A 24,633-nucleotide genomic window follows, 5' to 3' on the forward strand; every position below is an offset into this window, starting at 1 on the left:
ACTATAAAAACTGATAAACTTGAGTTATATTTCACAGATGTAAAACCCATGTAGCAGCTTAATCTCATATCTAAGCAAATAAGAAATGAGTAAGCACAATTTTCATCTTGTGGTGAAAAAGGAAACTTTCTTTTATGGCAAAAATATGGCTGTCTTCTGCCATGAATAATTTTAACAGTCCAATTCCTTACGAGCATTCATTAACCTATGTAAATATACAGAACTGTAGTCATCAAAAGCACAGAGCAGAGGGACAGTTTGGCATGGTGAGTCTACAGACAAGTTCAGCTTGCTCTTTTTCTGTCATCTTCTCACCTTTTTATCACCCTGTTGTGTTTCACGTACTTTTAACTGTTTCCTTGTCACCGCTGCTCAGAACTCACTGTGGTACCAGGGCCTCACGCAGCCACCGCACACTCTCACTAATGAGCCTGCGGGAGCTCATCTGCAATGAAGCCTCCAGTCAGAACTATTACCTGATTAAGAAAACAGCTGTCCAGCTGTCTGATTGCTGCTTAATAATGTCTTGTTCTTGAAGGTTTTGCACATAAATGAACACTGTTGTGACTCTTATACTTAATTTATTGCCTCTTCCTCTCCAGTGAGCTACTGCATAATGATATCTATATGCACAAAGCAAAGCCCTAGCAGCAGAGAAAGAATTGACAGGGTAAGCAGAGTTTCCTCTTGAGTACAGTGTTGGTTGCTCCCCAAGTGCATTCTCCTGAAAAGCCATGATGGAGCCATGGCTCTTAAAGTGTCCAGATCTGTGACCAGAGGACACTATTACCACCAAGGGGAAGAAGTCACCGCATCCCACCCAATGGACTATCCCTAATATACTTTTTGCTCCCTGGAAGAGCAGCAGCGCAGGGACTCCTCCTTGAAAAAAGGATGCTCCTCATTCATACCTGCTGACTTAGAAGCAGGAGCCATCACAAGGCTCCTTCATGAACCTCATGTAGATGAGTAGGGTGAAGTAGAAATGGGAGGTTGCTTAATATTAATGACTATTTGCTGTGAGGTCTTTGACTTCACGTAGCTTGTGAGGCTGAGTGGTATTGCTTACATTCTTATTTTACCTGCTTGTCTGTACAGGAAACTTTCTAGTGACAATTGCATATCTCAGTATTTTTATACTAATTATACTAATGCTGATGAGTTCTTCAGTATCTCTTAACCTGAAAGGGGGCTTAGTTTATGTGGTGTCAAAACCCTCATGCATGTGTAGTGTGAGCCAAGAGTACAGACAGGTTGTTCTATGGTGCCAGCTCAAGGACAAATGTTGATCCTAATGTTCTACCAGTTCCATCATTATGGTGTAAGTAATCAACATCCTCTACACACATCACTATCCAAACCAATCATCTGAGCATGCAGCCAGCACTTGCCTCACAATCCTGACCATATAAACTCGAAATCTTCCCCCTAAACACTGTTAAACAATGTCTAGCTGCCTACACATCTACACATCCTAATTCCTGTTTCAGAGTGCAGACTTTCTGGCAGAAACCTCTCCTTGGTTTGCAGGGATCATGTTTCTACAGTCCTGATCCATCAGCACAGTGTCAGGGATGGAGAGCTGCAGCCCATCTTATGCAGAGATCAGAGACCATTGGAGGGAATTAAGTGCTTGTGCCTTGTTGTCTCGGTAGGATATTTGCTCACTAGGATGTAAGCAGGCTTTCCTGGCATCCAAAAGGCCAGAAGCAGGACTGATCTCTGGCCATCAAAGTGGAGAGCTGGTGCTCTGCTGGCATTGACACCTGCTACATCTCTACCACTGATGTGTGTGGTGATGTCCACCCACGGCTCACTGTGTTCTCCTGGGGCTCCTCCAGGGCTGCAGCTGTGCCTGGTGGCAACATATGCAGGTGGGGAAATGCTGGGGAGCTGTAGGGGAATTTAGACTTGCCTTGCTGTTGCTTAGCAGAAGCTTTTTGTGACAAGAGGGGAAGAAGATGTCCTTTTTAGAAGACCAGCTGCCTTTTTTTCTTTTCATTTGAGAGGTAATTTAAAAAGTAGTGAACATTAGGTTTGACTGTGAAGGGCAAAGTGGGGTGGGTGTCTTTTTGCTGAGTCCTGGTTTGCTTTGAAGCTAGTGATGAGGTACGTTTCTGTGTTTAAGCCAAGGAAAATGAGCTGCTGAATGATTTTGTCTGACATGCTGAGGACCAAATGTTCTGGCAGGAGCTTGTGCCAGCAATGTGAGAGGTGATGAGTCTCCAGAAGCTTTTTTTTTTTTGCTCATAAAGTGCCAAAACAGCTGAGGTTCTTTGATACAAGTAGTTGTTGAGTTCATGAGCTGTGGATAGTATAGACAAATCAGACCCAGTGCAGATGCCAAAAGCACTCGTGGCATAGCTGTGAATGCCCTTCTGATAAGGATTTTAATTCTCAAATGCAGACGAATATTATTCTTATGGAAAAGTACAGTCCTTGAAACCGATGCCCTCAGTTTACCTGCAGAACAGATATACACACACAATTGCAAGCAACACACACTTCCATTAACCCACACCATTAGTAGGCTCTAACCAGGTCTGGAATTGTATGTGAAGTTCAGTCTTCAAGTCCATTTATCTCTGGACTGAGTGTGCTGACTGTCTGCAATTCAGTGAGCTGGGGCCAGTGTGCTGGTGCTTTCAGATATATGGATAGATAACAGTCCTTCTGGAGCAGGACTGAGACCAGCTATTTTTGGACAACATGGGGTGCCAAACAGCTTTTGATTTTCAGTCCAGTGGTGAAAAACTTCTACTATCTTTGCTATTATTAGGAGCAACCCACCAAACTACAAAGATGGTAGATGCGCTGAATGCAGAATCCTGCACTAGAGGACACTTGGTGAAACTAGGAGGGGATCAATTTGAAACAGATAAAAGAAACTACTCTTTAGCAGTCAGTAGTGAGCTTTGGGAACTTGCTACCATGTGGTGCTGCAGAAGCTGATGGTATCAGCAGGTTCAGAAGGGATTAGACAGCTCCAGGAACAACAGGTCCATTAAAAAGACAAGGCAAGGACATGCCCTCTGTGGTATTGATGCCATCAGATACACAGCTGTAGATGCTGGGGTGCAACAGGCAGGGGCTGCAGAAATCAGCCAGGCTTGCACATGCTCACAGAACAGCATCCCTCCTCTCACAACTGTATGATAAACTACTGACCTGAGCCAGTTTCGTGTTCTTAATCTAGAAATGTGTTTTATCCTCAACACACTGCATGAATATTCAGTTAGTACAGCATCCTAGATTCTATCAGCTGGCTAATGAGCTCAATGCAACACAATCACACACAAACAACAATTCTTCATTAGTGCACCAGTGCTTTGCTGTATAGGTGATCCCATGACATAGCTCATTGCCAGTCTCCCAAGTCACCATTCCCCCCTTACCATGTACTGTGGGTCCTGCTCTGGCAGGAGGATTGGACTAGATGATCTTTCGAGGTCCCTTCCAACCCTTAAGATTCTGAGATTCTGATTGTGTGAATAATGTGCCATACTACAGCCATTCATATTACAGTGCAAAATCCTAAAGGAACCAAACAAGCAATTCTCACATGGAGCACAGAAAAAGATGGTGAAACTTAAAGGCTAATGAGATAATGTACAAGTGAGTAATACAAAACCATTCCATCTCCAAGTCTAAAAACTGTAAAGGGTAAGTCATGCATAGTGCAGCAATTATGGCAGTTTTGAACTTTCTTAGATTTTGGAGGCTGAAAAAAAACAACTTCCTCTACCCCTTGTATTTCTTCTCTCCTAGCAACTTAGGAAGCAAGCCAGCATGCCAACTTTTAGGTACAAAAGAAAATTAAACTGACCATTGTTTTTACACAATTGCCCTCGAGGCCACCCAATAATAGTGTTTCTAAAGCAGTCCTACCTTTGTTTTCCAACTTGAGCTCCTCTGCTAGCAAGCTGTCTTGTCTGTTGCCAAGCACAAATGCCAGAAATGAGAGGATCAGGGCATCCAAGATTCCAATAATTGCCAGGATATATGCCCAGCGGACTGAACAAGCCCCCAGCGTGTACTTGTCTGTCTTTTCACCACACATCCGTTTTACCTCATCTGAATCCCAGCCATCAGGAAAAATCATACAACCCAGGACGAGACAGGCAGCTTGGAGAAAAAAGAAAAGGAGAACAATGGGATAATGAGACCCAAATTTCATTTTGATGAGAACCTACAGAGTTATCATTAAAGCAACACACTTTTTCATGCGGAGCTTCGAAGCTAGGTTACTTAAAAACAGTCACAGAACAATATGCTGCAATTAAGTATTTAATATAAAAAACTAAGACACAACACCAGTCACATGCCTTGCTTAAAAAAAAATTACTCCCTGAATATCTGGTTGGGTGTTGTACCAGCACAATCATATTTTCCTGGTGAGATCAAGTTCTTCACTGTAACATGAAAGGCTCACATACACACATAAAAAGGGGAAAAATATTAATAAATCTGGATATTCAAAGGAAACACAGAATCACTGTCAAACGGTCAGGCAAAGAGGGAAAAATCCATCTGTCATTTCTGGTAATCTAAGTACTTGTAACACACATAGGTAATAGCAAGTGGGTTTTTGTTGGTAGTACTCCTTTAACTGAAATACGTTTTACACATAAGGTTTAATATTCCTCAAAAACACAAGTGATGCCATTGCTCTGCATGGAAAAAATTAACTGTCAACATCACTGACAATTGCTGATCTGGTTTACCTGAGGAAACACCACGTGACATCTCAAACACAAAAAAGCACTGATCTTTTTAACACCACAAGAAATGAAAAGCCTCCACTCACATGAAAAACATCAATCACCAGCTGCTCTGGGCAGGGACAGCCCTACCATGGTGAGGACAGAGGCAAAGGGTGGATGTTTGGGTTCTCATCCATCAGCCCGCAGGGACAGCCCTACCATGGTGAGGACAGAGGCAAAGGGTGGATGTTTGGGTTCTCATCCATCAGCCCTGCATAACTTCTAAAAGACTGTCCTTCCTATGATTCTACCATTCTGACTTTAATTTTAAACAGCAGAAATTTGCTTCGACCCTTGGTTCCCTGGGAAATGAGATCAGAAACTAATGGGTCACAGTCCTTCTCCCAGAATTTTAGTAACCTGGATTTGGCCACAGGCTTGGGCTGGCACAGAACTTGCCATTCAGACATGTCCTGCTGCCTTAGAGCTTTTTGCCCCTCCTCCTTCTGCAGTGCATGCCTTGCAGTAGAGGGTAACCACAGGGATGCAGAACCAGGGCTTCTGTCCCTGAGAGGATATGAGGTAAGGACACTACACTGCAGAAACATATACAGAAAAGCAAACCCATACACTGAATCTTCACTAACATGGTCTCTCCCCACTGAGACACTAGCTGAGAAAAAGCCCTGGTTGAGAAAACATGCCAATATGCCAACCTCATCGGCCTGGACTGAAGGTACTTCTACATAGGATCTGATATCCCACTGCCCACAGGGACTGTCACTGGGCACAACTGAATGAGAGCAGTAAAGGCATGACTTCTTCCTTGCCGGCTGCTCTTGGACAATGTCTCTCCCTGGGAAACAACATGTGACATACTATACAACAGGGCTGGCCCTGGTGTGAGTGTGGTGATGGACCAGGCAGTCTCCAGAAGTCCTGTCCAATTCGAACTGATTTTTGGCAGGGAGACAGCATATTGGTAAGGTGGGACAGAGCAGCTGGATACTTACAGCATTTTTCCTATCAGAGCAAGGGGTATAGTGCATGGATACACTTAACTGCAGCCCTTGGTCATACTGGTGGACTCATTGACTTCACTCAAGCAAACGACATGTGTGCAGCACTAGCCAGGGCAATGGCATAGAGGCAGCTTCAGGAGGATAGGATATGAAAATTAAAAAAAAATAAGCAAAATAAGAAAAATAAAACTAAAGATTGTGTTGAATGAGTTCATTCCTCAGTTGTTATTGTATTTAGGAGAATCAGAAAAACTGTATGCTTTTGGTACTTGTCCGTACTGTCTTTTCTAACTTGGAAACAAGCATATTTCCAGCATTAGCCCTTCTTTCATAGTATGGCTGACAAGAGAATGGATCCTAAGGCATCTTTTTAAATCTTAATAGTATATTGGTATTCTGTGCTTTAAATTGCCCACCTGGACATGTTCCTATGTGACCTGATCTAGATGAACCTGCTTCTGCAGGGGGGTTGGACTAGATGATCTCTAAAGGTCCCTTCCAACCCCTGCCATTCTATGACTCTGTGTGCTAAATTAAAAGAACACACTGTGTATCTTTCAGTCTTTTAAATGGTTGCTGAACCATACCTCTGGAAAACAGTTTATACACAGAGTAGCTTGTGCAACCAACAGCTTCCCTCACTTTGAGAATTGCAACAATTTCTTGTCTTTTCTGGACAAGCATAAGCACTGTCATTTTACATACCTCTCATGCCCACAAAACAAAAACACACCTGATGAAATACTGGGAAAGAGATGTGAAAACAGAGCTCAGGAATGGTACTTTCTTTTTGACAGCTGCACAATTCCTGTAGACACAGTCATGAAAGCATGTCTACAGAAAGCATCTGATGGAGAATAAAATGTGTGCCTAAGGCACTTGACAAATTCTTCCTGAGCAATTCATTTGTGGGAAAATAGAACAGCTTATAATAATTTCAAGGACAATTAGGCTTAGAAACAAGGACAATTAGATAAGGACTGATTTACTCAGAATACGCAGGTTGGACAAATTATAGTTGCCTATTGTCTGCCTTAACTCATTTACATAATTTCATAAGCTCTCCCAGACTTTAGAGACGTACCGTACAATAATTTTCTTTCTTGAGCTGGCTATACATCCTTCCAGAAATATTATCAACGTATCATAAGCATTGCCTGACATGTCAAATCTGCATACTCCTGGTGTTGGTGAAAATGTCTGTACTTACCCAGGTAAATGTGGACAGATGTTTACTGTATAACAGCCACTACCAAACCCGGTTTACTTTCATTAATCATCCTCAAAATGAAAAGAAGCTTAATGCTTAGTTAATGATCAATAAATGTGGACTTTTTCTGCTACAGTTCAAGAATAATTAGCAAGCACTGATGTCTCTGTGTTTTTTTATTACATAGCACATCAGACATATGTTTTTAGTACTTCCTAAAAGTAATTTAAGGTTGTTCTTTTCCCCCTAGGTAATTAAAAATATGGGTCCTTATCTCAGGAACTCAATGCGGCTTCCCAGCTGTGTTCCTCGGGTTTCAAATTAACTCGTCTTTCCTGATTTCCATTCCTGCACATTTTGATATACTTACTTAACTTTCTGGAGTTATTCTGTGGACTGGAGTTGGACTTCTCTTGGTAATAAGGCTTAGACTAGCTTCCTTTGCATGAAGTCAGATATCAAGGATAGTATTATTATTTTCTCATTTTCCTGCTCAATTTAGATGCTTTCTACTAGATGACTACTTGGTCAGCATCTTCAGATGCAGGAATCATATCTTACCTGTAGAAGTTAACATAAGTAAAATTAGTCAGCCTCGAATTTTCACTTGCTGAGTGAATATTTTTCACTGAATGCCTTTAAGAATACAGACTTGCTCAAAAATATGAACCAGATAATGATTAATTTATCAGCCACAAGACTGAAAAGACAGGTATAAAATCCACCTACAGATCCACTTTGTGTTGCTAGAATTTTTTACATTTTAATCCTTCTAAAGAAGATTAGAAGATTTTTCTCTAGAAGAAAATTACTTTCAGTTTTATACAAATTTGAAAAATGGAAACCATTTAAGCAATTTCAGTGAAGCTGCTGAGAGACGATTCTGTAACACAGAGATGGGTCCCATAGCTTTGTCTAAGCTTCCACTGTCTCTAATGGTAATGTGACTGAAATGGAAACGTAACAAAGGCTGCTACTGTTTTACTACTATCCAGTTCTAATAAATTCAGAACCTTTTGGATTTGGAAAGCTCATCTATTGAATGAAAAGTCTTAAATCATCAGTTCTCACAGATTTTTTGATTCAAGTAAGGAAGAAGTTAAATCTACACTGGTGGAAGGCAGTTTCCTGTATGTGAACTGAATGCATCAGGTCAGCACCACCTTCCCGAGCCTGCATACTGGCCAGACTGGGACCTCTGTTGCTAATCAAGAGCTTTCATGAGAAGCAGTAGAGGGAAATTGCTAAATGACTGATAAGTTTCACCAACATTGTTCAGAACTTTTTGGACAACTCTAAAACTTAAAAGGATCATATCCACATCATTTCCCCTTTGGTTGCTTGAGAAGATTGGCAAGATTCATGCCTTTGTAACCACGGCCCTGGGTTTCCTCCAGTCCCTCCTCTTACTTTTCTTACAAGATAGGATGTAATAAATTGTTTCTCTAACATGTTGGAGTCTGGTGAAGCTTTTCAAGCTGTTACAATTAAGTAACAGTTAAACATGTCTGGTACACACTTACTTCTCTTCTTAAAAGCTTATTTTTCATTTCAACAGCTAACAGAAAATTTCACATGATTTTCCTTTAGGACTCTGAGTGACATGATAAATTATTTATACTAAGAAAAGAAGTCCAGGATTTTGCCTCCTGGGATGAAAGGATGAAGATACAACACTTTCAGAGACTGGAAACAGACATTGAATTGTTGCTGGCACTGACAGACTTGTGACTCTGACCAAGCTAATATTATCACAGCCCATGCTCTGTGCATGAGCTCAAATGGTAATTAGCAAGCAAGGAGTTCATGATCCTATGTTTGTGTCAAATATGGTGACAGATTAGTATTATATCATTGCATGGAATGAGGTTCTATTTATAAAAAGGCTGACAGAAAACTGGTGCTGAGAAATTCCTGCTGGCAGGACTCCTCTCTCATCTTCCCTCTTTTCCTGACAACATACCTAATTTGCTTGCATGTAGAACCCGATGATGGCAAGTTTCATGACAAAAGAGTTAAAAAAATGGCATGGGAATTACACTGATCAGTTATTTTCTTTCTATACCCACACATGCAAGAGTCTCTAAAGTCCGTGTTTCCAAAACCTGACAAGTTCTTTGTTTTCAGATTTTTTTCTAAATGACATTTACAGTGATCCATTAAACTCCAATAAACTGAAGACTCTGGCTGGGGGAACATTCATTAGGACTATAGTTTTTAAAGAGCTTGTGTCTGGGAAAGAAAGGGAGGGTATGGGGAGGTGGCTGAAGACACAGGGTCAAATACAGTCCAGAGTGAACACAGAGGCTGAACATTCATGTAGCTGAGATTGCCTTGAGTGATATGATATGAACTGTACTAATGAGTTGGATAACAATTCTCTGTGTTTATATTTGTGTTGTAGCTTGCAGTAAATGTGCAATTTTGAAACAAATTCCCTGATTCTTTCATTTACTAATTCCATTCACAGAAAGAGTTCTGGTACATGTAAACCAGATTATTTTTGGAGAAGCTTGGAAGTTCTTTTCCAAAAGATTTTTAATGTTGGATGGAGATCTTAAAATTCTGACTCAATGTGTTGGCTTCATCACAAAACTTGTGCCTAGGAGAAGGCTCTTGAATCATGAAGAGCTTCCTTGACACCTGAAGTGGTTCATATGCAGAGATGCAAATGTCATATAAGGCTTCTTATTTGCTGCATAGTTTGAAGACTGTTGAGATCCAGTTTTCAGCTTTGGAGAGGTTCTTTAGAGAGGTGCCAACTGGCTCCACAAGAAGATGACACAGCCCGATAATTTGTGCTACAAGCAGATTGAAAATTCCTTTGCCAGTAGGATATCTTGGTGGTACTCATGTAGGGTTGCTAACCAGAGGATTGCTGTTGGGTATGAGATAGTCAGTGAGAAAAGTGGTGGGAAATTTAAAATTCAAGGGCAGTCTTCTTGGAGAGCTGGAATGAAAAAAAAATATCTAGACTTCTGTGCCCTGGGCTCCCAAGTGAGGCAAGGGAGCTGCCCTGTGGAATTACTTCATGACACTGATGTGCCACTTTCATCTAAGTGACATGGACAAAAGCAGATGTTCCTGAGATGCTCAGAGATGCTCCCTTCTTGGCCAGTGAAGGAGTAAAGGTTTGTGGGATAATCTTCCTTCAGAGAGCTTCAGAAAACACGTGTAAATAGAGGCATTTTGTCCAGGAGACAAGGTGACAAAAGTAGTTCTAATTTGAAATAAAACACCAGAACCCTGTTTGAGAAGGCTTTAGCAGTAACTGTTTTAATCTACTTATTCTCTTATTTCACATCATCTTATTTGGTAATGTAGACATGCCTGGACATCTCCACAGGATTAAGAACATTTATAATCAGTGCTAAGAGGAAGAAAAAGGAAGAGAACCTCTGTCTGTATTCCTGTGATAATATAAAAGACCTGGCACAATTATTGCCACTTGACTTATAGGGCATTGACTTTCTGATGCCAAATCTAGTAAGAAGATATATATATACACATATCAAGAGATATTTGTATTTCCTATGCTGATTTTAAGAAAAAGAAAAAAGAAGACCAAATAGGTAGTGTCTGGACAGCAAAGGGAAAGAAAATAACATTGTGGAAAGTGACAGCCAGGGAGAGAAGACTCACCATAACCTCAGCCAGGTTGACAGATAACTAAGATATTTTGATGCCTACTAGTTATGCTTAGACACTGAAAGACAGTTCCAAGCTGTGAAGCTGGATAATAGAAATATGGTTGACCAACAGTCATTCCCAAAGACAAGCACTAAAGAGCACTAAAGAATTGTTCAGAAGAGAGAAACAAATGGGAAAGTGCAGTAATGTTATATATGAGAAACGTGTTAAGCTATAAATACGTAGAAAAGAATAGCAAAGACAGTGCAACTTACTTCAGTTAAGATCATCTAGGGGAAGAAATGTAAGATAAATTTTATTGCACTATGGGGATCTGTTTTAGACCTCAAGTGCTGGATTCATGTATGGATATGAGATTCCTTTGATATGATAGAGACAGAAATTCCATCAGGGGTTGTATCATCGTGGGAGCATTTAACTCCCAAGTTTTGATCATTAGCTACGATAATTAAACTTTGAGATTAACACAGTTCTATGAATAATTTAGTCAGTACAACAACTCTATTAGCTTTACCATGAAGATAATATGAGTATTATAGATTTTTATGAGTATGTGAAAGGTGACTCTGAAAATGCATTCCAATGACTCCTTGTGAAAGATCACAACTTCTGATGTTCCAACCTCAATTATACACAGTATTTACAGCACCTCATCCAGAAAAAAATATAGTAACAAGAGACTATTAATGGATGGAGGACTAATCACTGTGTGGGAAAAAAACCCCTGGAAATGTCACGACAATGAATTGCTAACAGCTATAGCATAGGTAGATGACTAATCGATGAAAAAAGAGGAAAATGAAATTTTATAGGACAAGAGATAAAAATACTCTGTTACAATGAAACAGGTATGGGAAGTGGTAGTTAGAAACCCACAGGAAGGTATGTGCCAAAAGTTACATTTGCACTGTATGACCTCGTGTGCTGTCCACTGGCCTTGGGCTCTGCTGAGATTTTTCTTCTGATTTTTCTGTTTCAGTGTCTAAAATAACATAAGAACTACTTCACAGCCCACCATTTTTTTTCTAATATGCCTTTGTATCACAGAATGTGTGTTGCAAGCTCTGTGTGTCAGCTGGAGGCCCATGCCTAGAGATGACAGGAATGACAAAAGTGCTTGCAAATGCACGTGCTCAGAGGGCCATTGCCTGGGAGTCACCCACCATGAAGCCAGGTTGTTTGACAATGTGGGGATATTCAAAAGTCACTTTTCTTACATGCCAGAGTCTCCTGAAACAGAACCATGCAAGTGAGGAAGGAACTACTTGTTAATATCACATCTTTGGTTTTTTGTCAGGTCGCAGTTGTCTAATGCAATTTTGGCTTGGCTTTGCTTGGTAACAAACCTTACTGTTGAAAGTGTTTCTTTTGAATGCTGTCACAGAGAAGTGTTACAGCTTTCTAATTTAATGCTAACTTGAAGAATCTGTTTTTTTAGCCAAGTCATATCAACTGAAATGTACTAGATTTAATTAATGAATAAATTCCGTACAAACAGTGTAGGCTACATCAGACAGACTGGAGAATAGGTGCTGTTGTGAATGGGTTACACTAGCTGTCACTGGAGATTTATATGACTGACATTTCATCACAAGTTACTGATTCAAGTAGCAAAGCTATCTTAAACATGGCTTTGGTAAAGAGGAGGAAGAGCAGAAAATAGTCTTACCTTCAGTGACCATGAGTCAATTACATTTAAATAGATAAAAGAATGTGAATAAAAATGATCCTGAAACTGGGTTAAAAAAATTCCTATTTCAGAGGGACAAACTTTGATCAGCTAAAGAAACTAGCAAGGAAGTTAACTAGACTAAAGAGGTCCATACTTAATTGTGAGGAATGCCTTGAATTTCTTTCAGACAAAGATATACATTTTCTGAGGTATCTTGACAAGATGAATAAAATTCCAGAGGTACTTTCAGCTCTGCCTGAATGAATAGCAAAGGCTCTTTCCTTTTACCCTCATTACTTTTCCCCCCACCAAAGGCCTTGAGAAAGGGAAAGATGTGTGCAGAGACCTTAGAAATGATAGGCAGAGAGACTAGTTACTGAAGACAGACATATTTTGAAGGTTAGATAATGCAGGTCTAAAAGACAGCTTGCCAAAAGTCAAGTTGTGATGAATCTTTCAAACAAAATTGAAACAAAAAGTCAAATAATCTTCATTTAGGTTAACAAGGAAAGAAGAAAAGCAGATATGTAGGGATGCTGGGGCTAGAATCTAATTCTTTGCCTCATTTTTCAATGAGGAGGATGACAGAGAACAGGAAGACAATGCCTTGTCAGTTGGGCAAGAGCATTTGGAAATGGTGACTCCTACCTCCAAGCCCATAGCAAACCTAAAACAGTCATAATGTGCTCAAGCTGGAGGAATGGACCCTCCAGCCCCAAATAAATGAAATAACCAACAGATTGAGCTGCAAAGCTGGTAAGAAGGTCTTCTAAACAAATTTATTGTTGAGACACCGGAGAACCACATATATGTTACTTGATTTTTAGAAGAAACAGAACAAATTTGAGAATTGAAAAGTAATTGGAGCAAACACCCACCCCTCAGTTTGATCCCAGTTCTTTGAATAATTATTCAAGGAAAGGATAATTAAAGACATGGAAAGAAATACAAAGTGGAATGGTAGCTATCATGGTTTTATCTGTCAGCTAGGAAACAGTAGTTTATAAAAGCAAGCTAAGTAACATGCTCTTCAGAAAGATTCTGTGTCACACACACAGAATCACAGAACCTCAAGGGCTGGAAGGGACATCAAAAGATCATCTAGTCCAAACCTTAGAGAATACTGAGAATAACAAGATAATTTAGGGTGCTTATGATATTTGTTCATAGGGAGCTGGCATTTTTTGCTTGAAGGGAAAATCTGGGGCTGTTGTGAGGATATATATGGGGCACCTCAAGGATCAGTTTCAGTGTCAATTATGTAGTGTTTTTGTTAGAAATTTTGGCAAGGGTAAAGATTTGGTAGAAAAATACACTAATGGGAGGCACTAGCAAGACTATTGAGACAAATGGTAAAGAGGAGAAAACATATGAGAATGTTGATCAGTCCTTGGAGGACCACGAGTCACCAGTAAAATGCACCCATGAAAAAACTAAACAGGAGCATTGGCAGTACCAGGGAAAGTTTTCTCAACATAATGTAAGCACTAGAGTCATCAGTGCTGGTGGTTTCTAATCTTTTGAAGAGTGACATCTGATACAACCAAACTCAGAGGAAGATTATTTTAAGATGTAATATGGTACTTTAGGAAAAGTATTGCATGATGCTGTAACTGCGCATGATAAGGGGAGGAGATATGATGATTTAGTAGGTCTTTTACAGGCCTATGTTCTTATGAGGACATTGAGAGATAAATATCTTTGAAATTAATAAAGAATGATATCTAAGGGGAATAACAGACAAGGAATTAGGAGCTAGGATGGAACTACAGAAAGTTAAGATAAAAAATGGTATTGTATATATTAAATAGAGAAGAAAATCTAACACAATAAATGAGGGTAAGAGGTAAAGAAGGTGCTCACTATTGGACTCTCTCACTGTGGTCTTCATAGAAATTTGCCCTTTCGCTTCCTTATTAAATGTTATTACAGAATCACAGAATGGTAGGGGTTGGAAGGGACCTTTAGAGATCATCTAGTCCACCCCCTCTGCCAAAGCAGGTCCACCTAGATCAGATCATATAGGAATTAATATTATTTACTATTTAAATGTTATTAATATTAATTAAAATGTTATTAAATATGCTAAACATTTGAAAATGCAATGGAAAAGAGGAGAGTCAATAGGTGATTTTCCTTTTTTTCCCAGTCTTCATCCAAAATGTCCTGATTTCTCGCCAAACATTGAATCACTACAACAGTATGGTTTTGTACTTGGGAAGTGCGTGCCTCCAACTTACTTCTGGAGCTACTGCAGTTGAAAGCAAATCTAAACATGTTGGTGAGTGGGGAAGTCTGGAAGTCAAAACACCAGCTGCTGTTTTCAGGATAAACATGGCAAAGTTCTGCAGGCTTCTGAGGTGGAAGCAAGATGCAGAGATAGTCATACAGAAAGGGAATTCCTACGACTAAGTCTATAGTAGATTCCATAATAAATACCATTGGTCCCACCTTCTGCTCCTGAAAATTAACAACTTCACAGTCAATGAGTACTCACTTCTAAAAAAGGAGGTGAAAACCTCTAAAAACCCATGTAGTGTTGCCTAGAAAACACATCTGCATGCCTTATGTGGTGCTAGTGCACTGAGGAATTTTATGATTACTCTGTATAAACACAGGAGAATGGATCCCAGAGAGTCAGAAGAGCTACTTAACTGGAAGGGCAGACTTGGCACCTGAACAAATGGATATAAAGTATCCAAGAATACATTTAAGCTGTAAAGTAGAAGGTAGTTTTGAATTATCAAGGGAGAGGTTCTGGCACAAACTCAGTAGCTGTAGCCAACATGGAAAGTTTTAAGTTGTCCAAGTTGATGCTGTTAAATAGTTATTAAAGATGGAATTTGATCCATGTATTTAAAAATCATTAGCATTTGTTTCTCTGTGAGGCTAAATTCAACTACTTTGGGCCTTTCAGGCAATTGCAAAGGTCTTACACCTTCTGTCTTCAGATGGATCATCACTTTTCTGTGTTACAAGCTTTGCAGCAACTGCAGAGCTGAACACAAGGACAATGCAAACGGCACCTGTTTGAGCCTCAGTGCAGGGGCAGCACCGAAGGTGAACTGCAGGCTCAGGCACTGTGGCCATTTTGCTGAAAAGCTTCAGATTTATTTTCCTTTGACTATAAATTTAGCAAAACTTGTGACCTGGATTGCCCTGTATTGTAGTCAGCAAACCTCTTGCTCATTGTTCTCCTTCCTATGGCTACACTCTGTGAAACCAGTTTAGCTTACACCTGCGTAACCATTGAGTTCACAACCAGCAAGGTTTCTCTGCACTGTTACCAAAATCTATCTACACTACTGTAGCTCTCGACTGCAGGGGCTTGTCTGAATCTCATCTGATACATGTTATGGAGCACTAGCAGTAACAGTATATTAATAATGCATTAAAGACTCATTCCTCACTGTTTACTGCTCCAGAGAAACATCTGGTATGGTGTCCTGGTCATGTTCATGTTTCCATTTATATGACCACTTAAAGGTATTTGACAGTCATAATTGGAAATGATTGGAAAGTGGGATAATTCATTCAATCCAGTACTTGAAATAGCAAGGGTCAGTGGTCAAAACTGAGTGACTGACTTCAAAATAGCCACCAAGAATACAACAAACTGTCATCTGACCTCCTCTTTCCTGACTGTCATGACATGAAAGGAACACAAACGATAAAAACACTTGCAAGAGGAAAAGAAATAAAAGGAGAGGGATGTGGGGGAAGTTTTCTTAAATATGCTGAGCCTCTCCTCCAGCTTTGTGGCCCTCCCCTGACTCAGCACACTGAGTGGCAGACGGGGAGCACTGAAACATCTGAGGTACAAACAGCTGCCAGGCAGATGCCTGTGCCTTCTGTTGCTCAGTGTCCAGTCAGAGAAATCTCTCCAATGAAAGCTGCTTGAGAGATTCAAGACGTTGTTCAGCAATGGATAAGACAAATACCCAGGGTGAGATTTCTCTGTTGTAAGCTGAGAATCTGCTTGCACTTTCATGGTCACTGTTCTCATGTCCCATATTCTCTGTCAAAGCATGGCTAAGATTCCCAGAATATAATGCACCATGATAAGAAAAGGAGATTTAATTTTGAATTGAGAGGTGTTTTAAGATCTGCAACTTGTAGGCATCCAGCCCTCTGTTTATGAGAATGACAACTATGATCCCTTTGCCCTTACTTGGGGCTTTGTGTTCCCCATGTACTTTAGTGGAGAAAGTAAAGTTTCAGAGGAAGTGAGTAAGTCAGGTAGAAAGATGACATGATGGACTAGGAAACATTCTGTCATGAGCAAGAAAAGAAGAAGTAATTGATAGGCCCTTTCTAGGATCTGTTGCAATTCTGTTGAAGCTGGTGAGAGGTCTGGAGCACAAGTCTGATGAGGAGAAAGAAGCTGAGGGAACTGGGAGTGTTTAGTCTGGAGAAAAGGAGGCTGAGGGGAGACATGATCACTCTCTATAACTACCTGAAAGGAGGTTGTAGTGAGGTGGGAGTCCATCTCTTCTTCCGAGTACTGACTCCCCACCTCCTTGGAATGTGGAGAGCCACACTTGTACTTGAGAGTGGTCTGTGGGGTAGGAGAAAGGTAAGACAGGGTTTGAAGCACCTTTATGCTGCAGGCAAGTGGAAGTGGGTAATGAAAAGCTAAAGGCCTACAGAGAGGAGGACCTTACTTTGTGGAGGATACAGGTAGTTGGGAGGCAGGAATATGGGGCAGTCTCCCCTCTGAAAGAGAGAAGTGCAAGCAGAAGGAGGCAGCCCTGTTCTTGAGCTGGAAATGTAACGATTTAGCTAAGTCATTGCAATCACTTAAATTTGATTTCCAAATCAGCGGTAGCCGATATTGCAAACGGACTGGCACAGAGGCAAGGCAAGTTCTGAACGGACCATAACGGCATCGACTTTTGTACAGTTCCTTTCAATGCCCCTGAGGTACACGCACGTGTCTTTATGCCAGCACAGCTTGCCATGTGCTATTCTTCTCTTATCTCTGCTATAGCTCTTCCTGATCTCCTAACAGCTTTGCTTGGAAGAAAGGAGAAATGGACAATAGGCTCCGAGACCGATTGGTTGCATCGCTTCTTCGTTAAAGTTGACATTTGGCAGTGAGACTTTACTGTCTTTCAGGAACTGATGTCTCATTGAAGCTAAGAGCAGCAGAGGTATCAGGGGCAGCAGCATCTCTCCCACTGAGCATCTGATCTTAGGATAGTGGGAGAGAGCCCTGGAGAATGAGACCAGGAACACTGGTGATGTTTTTGACTTTTGTCTTTTTCCTGTTAAAGGGCTAAGCCTGGGACATTGCTGAGCCTCCTAAATTTATTGCTTTTGATATACATGAGTCCAGAAAATGTAAAATATTTGAAAAAATGTTATAGAAAACTGCATCAATTTTGTGAATATCTTATTATAATATATCTTAATACAATATATAGTAATACAATATACTTATATTGGCAAGCACATCTCATTTTCCATTTGCTGTCTGATCAATAACGTGTCTTATTTTGTTCAGTATGACAGCAACAGTCCTTGCCTAGGTCCTTTGGTAGTCTTGATTCTCCTACTGGTTCTAAGTGGAAGGGTTAATTTTAGAATTTCTTTTCAGTTCTATGGCAATACATTCCTGTGTCTTTATTTATTTATTATTTTTATCTTGCTGGCTAACCCCAAGATTTGCACTATATAGCAAAATTTACCAGCATAGTTGTCAGCAAACCCTTGTGTGGTTTATGATATCAAGTTGTAATACCTTTTTGAACATTTATGTAAGTCCAGTATGTGTACTGTTCTAGTGTTGTGATGCCTCAGAAGGCAAGTAATCCTTAGTACTTCCAATACAGCAAACAACCACTCTGGTTCTGATTTTCAGTACTGATTCCCAGAAGTCACAGAAAGTAGGTCTCACTCCATTTAAAATTTCTGGCATGTGTCTATTAATGTACCACTGCTAGTGATTTCTGCCTTAGAAATTAAGATATCTGTTCAGACATTGAAAGGACTGGAATAACATAAGACAAAACAGCAATGCAAGGCAAAGGAAAAAATTGATAGTCCCATCCAAACCAATGACACTGACATAGGCTGCTGGAAAAGTTGGGTACCTGCAAAATTGTGTATGAAGCTTGAGGGCTTGCTAGGTGACCTCTGAAAACCCAGAAGTGCATGCTGACCATCATCTGATTAAGAAGGATGAACCAGGAAATGTGGTGTTTCCAAAGGGAGCAAGAGGATTCTAACCCAATTGGATCCAGGGATGGAGCCAGATGAAAAAGTTTAACTGGGATTGCAATAACTGTCTGAAAATGTCTGAAAACATGTGTAACAATTGCTTTCTGATACAATTGGTCTATTCAGGAATAGCACAAATTAACTCAAAAGTGTATGGACAGGGCTGCTGGTGAGGCACTCACCTCGGAAACCTGCTTTGGAGCACCCCACAATCAGAAAGCCTCTCTCCTCTTAGTCTTTCTACTATGAGAATAATATTTCCCATCTTGGGTCATGGTATCTTGAGTATGGTATAAAGATATACCATACAGCCTTAACAATGTAAATATTTGATTCTCATCCATTGAAACATGACCACCTTGATACATTTTTAGCCTAATGAGAACCACATTTAGCATTCATTCATGCAACTGCTCAGACAGCAGTGAAGTTAATTCTTAGCATAGTCTGAGCAACAGACCAAGCCACAGATCCAAAGACATCTTGGGGTCCTTGGAGCACAACTGGTACTGCTACACCCCCACTTTGACCATGCTGCTCTGAAGAAGTGTTCTGGTTTGCAATGCTGCCTTTTTAAAAATGAATCTCTTCTGACCACTCTGTGTTGGAGCCTATTCAACATCCACAATGTTTCACAAATGCATCCCCCAAAGTAACAATTTCCTTTTGACAAATCTATGCTTGTTGAGTGGAAACTCAGTTTGAATGGAAACTAATGACATACTACAGTTCTAGAGATTTGATGTATCAAGTTTCTTGATCCTGTACAGGTAGGATTCTTTGCTGCTTTGCAGCAACTCAAGACCAGAGAAGCAGACATCTAATGGTGCTGGATGAAAGTAATCTCAGCTGTTGGTATATTGATATATGAGAGAACTCTCTGATCAGAGAGGTTATACTAACCTTGCACAAGTGGTTAAACTAGACAGTAACAACAAAGTACTTTTATTTGGGTTAATTGCTAGAATTATTTTTGGTTAGCAGGGAAGTGCTATGTTAAATTGTGCTAATAGTGTAACCATGGGAACAAGATAATAGAGTGCTAATATAAATTTGGTGGAAATAATTTGTGTATCCAAGAATTATGTTGTCATGTGTTAACTTATGTACTCCTGAAAGTGAATGCATGAATTAGTTAAAAGGCACAATTATGGACTGGTTATTTGGAGCTTTCCCTTTTGTGACATTGGGACTCCTGTGATGCCCCTGTATCAGCTTGAGGGTACCTTGCTTCTGCCTGGCAGGGCTCTAATAAGCAGGGAAAATAATGATCCTTACTTTAACAATTTTAACAAGTAGATTTTTATTTCTGCTTAAGTAAATTATTATTTCTGTAATAATATCCTTGTGGACAGTCAGAAACAAACCTAAGAAATGTAATAATTCCTATTGAATCTAACCAACCTGATCTGACAGCCAGCAGCTCATTCTGGAAGATCCTATGCAAAGCCATACTCACACTCTTGTGCAGAAAGAACCACTAATGGCCTCTCTTCCTTGCATTTCAGTTTCTCTCAATATAGATTTGCTGCCTCTACATCCTCTGCCAGACAGGGCTGCCAGCTAATGCTTTCCCTCTTACCAGTGTTAAAGTACCTCTCATTTTTGGCAGACCTGAGAGAAACAATTTGTCTGAAACTTTTCTGCCAATAAAGAGTGCAGCAGGTCAGTGGGAACATTTCAGGTGTTCAGGCTGATCTTTGTGAACTGTACTGACTGAATGCAAACCAGAAGCATTTGCAGAAATTTCTCAGGAAATCTGTAAGTGCTCTGTTTTTATTGAGAATCCCTCGAAAATAAAGTGCATTTTCATCAGAAGTAGAAAAGATGTAATTTGAGTTTTACCTGCAGTTGATTTTTCTTGCCAAGTTTGCCAGTGCATGGCTCAAGAAAGAAATTACTTCTGCACACAAATTCTCTGCAGAACCTGCTGAGTCTTCCAGATGTGTCCCCTGCCCTCTTCACACCTGCTGAGGTTTGGTTCATAAACACTGCTCTACTCCAGCTCTTGCAGCTGGGAAGCAAATGCCTACACTAGGTTGGCAATGTCCATCCTCTATGCCTTCTGCATGTACCCCTTCTCAGTACTGCATAAGCAGATGTCATAGCAGTTACAGGAGCTGTACAAAACAGATTATCTGTCCCGTATATAAAAGAGGGAGGCGAGCTCAGCTGATGCAACTGCACAGATTTAAGCTAATCAGTAGCCCTGGTTTCACAGGGTGCTGACAAAGCACTGGGAGTTTTGCTGGGACCTTATGGAAAGGGGAGTTAAATATACACAGTCTTAGGGGAAAGGAAAGGCTGGAAATGCTCCTTTAAACGGCTTCTACTGCAGACATGGCTTTTTTCTATTGTATCTAGTGATAGGACAAGGGGTAATGGGATGAAGCTGGAACACAAAAGGTTCCATTTAAATGTAAGAAAAAGCTATTTTATTCTAAGGGTGAGGGAGCCCTGGCACAGGCTGCCCAGGGAGGGTGTGCAGTCTCCTTCCTTGGAGGTCTTCAAAATCCACCTGGATGCGTTCCCGTGTGACCTGATCTAGGTGGACCTGCTCTGGCAGGGGGATTGGACTAGATGATCTCTAAAGGTCCCTTCCAACTCCTACCATTCTGTGAGTCTATGAAATCTCTCAGCCTTTTCTTTCACTTATCTTTGTATTTCTCACAGCCTCAGCAAAAATAAGTGACCTCCAACTGTTTTTGAATGGAAACACTGTTCATTCCTATCAAATGCCTATATACATTCAAAATTATTCTTATCACTTTTGCTTAACTTGCTGACCCTCCCTAGTCACTTGGTTACCCACACAACAGTTTAGAATTCTGTCATAGAGCCCTCTTTTTCTTGTTCTGTGCATCTTGCTGGTGCAAGGTCTGACTACTTTGTTTTCACATTGGCAAGATTTCCCTCACCTCCTTCATCTTATCCATCAGCATGTCTTTCATCCTCTTATATTTATTTATTTTTTTTAGATTACAGGTTTCTTCACCTTCTCTCACACCTTTGGTATCTTCTTAATCTTGATTAGGAAACTAATTAGATTAAGGTTATCACTACTCAGTTGCCACGTCACCTACCATCTGTTGCTCTGGGTATTTCTTCTGTCTGCTAACCCTCTTTCCACATAGCACACAGTGGATGGGTTTTATACATTGCCTACAACACAAAAGGCAGATTATATCCAAGAGTCAACATTTTCCAAAATATTTATCTGAACTGGGGAAGTGGAAAAAAACCTCTTTCTCAGAGATGTGTGCCACTATTAAGTATTTTGGGCACCTATATCTTATCTGTGAAGGTGAAGGCACCCACAGAGTCAGTCTCCAGTGCGAATGAATGCCTGCTGAAGACTCAATTGATTTCTGTCTCTCAGATGTCACCCAGCTGAAATACTGTGATTTAAACTCAACAAGTCAAGATCCTCTGACATACAGGCATATTGGTACCAAAACAGTCCTACCTGTGAATAACCATCCATTTAATCACAAGATTAGTAGATGAGCCTTCACCTGACTGCTGTCCAGATGGCTGAAAACAACTGTCTCTATCTCTGTGGTGGAAACACCTCCAGAGATTTCCTGGGATGAGTGCTGGCATCCCATAGAGCATTGCAAGAGTACCTTGATTTTAATCCAAAACTGCACTACATGAGAATGAGTGCATTTGTAATGTGCACTTATATTGAATTAGGCAAATAGGTTCATTGGCTAGCTGCAGCTTCCATGGTTTCCAGAGTTATTGCCATGACATCTCCATTCTCAAAGGAGCTGAATGGAGACATAAAAAAGAACAGTCTACCATGATTTTGAACACCTATGCATTGATGAGGACCCAAGATGCAAGATCCTTAAGAGGGTCTACATTGAACAAATCTAGAGTTCAGGAGAGTGGGAAAAGAGGTGGCATGTGATGATCTACCCAGCTTTGGGAAGTGCTCCTGAGCTCTCTTCTCTTTCTTCTCAGTCTTTCATTCTCTTTCATTCTGTCTTCTCATTTTTCTATTTAAATGTTACTTTTCTAATCTCTCTGCAATGAACTACTCCACTTCTCAGACAAATGCTTCCATGTGCTTCTGCAGGGATTTCTCTGTCTTCTCCTGCCTGTTGTCTTCCTCCTTGAACGTCAGAAACGTTTGCAGGCTGATTGCTCCCTTGGTCCTGTCAGTCAGTCAGTCAGACACATTCATGCTTTCCTCTTGTAGTGAGCTGGAGAGGCATATGTTTTTCAAAATTGCAAATCTTCCTGTTGGGACTTGGGCTTGGTTGTCTTTATTTAGGTTTGTAGGGTTTTATCTGTATCTGAATGCTTAACATACCTATACATTTGGGGCCCTCGACCCACTATCTAGCCTTAGTTTGTATTATTAATGCATCAAAATCCTCACAAACCAGTAACAAATCTTAATGCTAAAGACTCCTCTAATAATTTCTGTTAACATTGTCAAAACAGTAGTGCAGAAACCAAAAGGCATTTCACCGTCTCACTCACCTCAATGGTAAGAAGGAGTCCCACAGGGACATCCCTCTCCCAGCGCCGGTAGGCAGGACTGCTGCCTTGTCACAGTCCTGTCACTTGCAATAACACATCTAGCCTCTACCAAGCACCAGTCCTTTTCTGATACCTAATTTCTTAGTAAAATACTGTATCACTGGGAAATAAGGTCTGTAGGCTTCAATTTGAATAAAGCCATTGATGATGCTATTTTTTAAAAGGAAAATAATTTCTTTTGACAGTAAACAAGTATATATTATTTAGGTGCCTATCCTTATTTGACTGGTTTATCTCCTTTGAAAGTCAGATGAGATGGGTAACCTAAATATCTTTACTGGTCTGGTCCTCTACTTGTCATTGTGGACAACCGAGGAAGATAGTGTAATTGAATTCTCAGAAGAACATAGCAATATAAACTCAGGTGTGCTAGATCAGCTGTTTCACCCTGTATCATCATCCTTATTCCCATCTCTCTACACCCTGTCCCCAGCAGCAAGCAGCAGAAGAGCACAAACATACAGCAGCATGCCCTGGGGCACTCTGCCAATCCCAAACAATCTGCAGTTCCAGCGAGGTCTCTTTATACTTAGTGAAATTTCACAAATTCTTCCTTCCTCAATTATCTGTTCAGTTCATTGACTCTTGTGAACTTTCAGTGTTGACAACGTCCTGAGATATAAAGTTTCACAGCTTAGTTATCCATTAGATGATAAAAAAAAAGGAAGTAATTTTGTTTCAAAAATTTCACCTGCTACTTTCATTTAATGGTTCCTAATTCCTGTATTCGAAATTACAGTGCACAATATCCTTCTGACAGACTTACCTATGTACCTCCTACTTTTGTATAGACTCTTTCCATATCTCTGGTGACTCCTGTCTTTGCAAGGATGGAGAGCCCTGGCCTCTTCAGACTGTCCTAGTATGGGAGAGGTTTCCTGTCTCTACTCTTCTCTGCTGCCTCTATCTGATCATTTTCAGTGCTACTCTGTGGAATCACAATTTCCATTACTTAAATCCATGCTGACTATTCCCAGTATTTATCTCACATTTTCCAATGTGGCCACTAATCCACAATTTTTACCAGATTGCTCAGTACAGTCATCAACTTACGGTTCTGCAGTTCCTTCTTTTTCTTCTAAAGTCTTTGAAAACTGATATCAAGTTAACTATCTCCCAGCCTCTGGTACCAAAGCAATTTTAAGCAAGAGGTTAGACAGTGCTGTTGAAACACTGAATACTTCATTCCCAAATTCCTTTATAACTCTTTGGCCTATCTGTCCTGTTAATCCTTCTGATACATTATCATTCATTTTGTCTATTTATTCCATGAACTTTTCTATCTCCATTTCAGTTTAAAAAAGGGCATCTAGTAAGTCTCTCAGAAGGAAGATTTCCTGTGTGGGAACCTCCCCAGACTCCTCCAAGGCAACTGTGTGTACAGAAGATTTGGTTTAGGTTCTTTTCCTAGATTATTCCTGTCTTCTCTGACACTTATATCAGAGACTTCTCAGAGGCTTTTTACTTTGATCAACTTCCTGGACTTCTGGCAGTTTTCCTCCTTCTGATGTTTTTTTCCAGACAGATTAGTAGTTTTTATGCCTTTTACTAGCTGTTCCTCAAATCTGGGTTTTTTGTTCTCCCTCATTATGCTTGAAT

At 40.3% G+C, this 24,633-nt stretch overlaps 1 protein-coding gene across 1 annotated transcript in view; it reads right to left on the reverse strand.

Moving 5' to 3' along the window:
* Positions 1-2,833: 2,833 nt before the first annotated feature.
* The window catches only part of LHFPL3 (LHFPL tetraspan subfamily member 3), a 176,043-nt gene continuing 154,243 nt past the window's right edge, over positions 2,834-24,633 (reverse strand). Inside the window, exons 2-3 of the mRNA XM_010195960.2 lie at positions 3,889-4,125; positions 2,834-2,853 (exon numbers count right to left, since the gene is read on the reverse strand). Of these exons, the coding sequence (XP_010194262.2) occupies positions 2,834-2,853; positions 3,889-4,125 (257 nt within the window). The remainder of the gene's footprint in view (positions 2,854-3,888; positions 4,126-24,633) is intronic.

This window comes from Colius striatus, chromosome 1, assembly GCF_028858725.1.
Source record: "Colius striatus isolate bColStr4 chromosome 1, bColStr4.1.hap1, whole genome shotgun sequence".
Taxonomy (NCBI): Eukaryota; Metazoa; Chordata; class Aves; order Coliiformes; family Coliidae; genus Colius; species Colius striatus.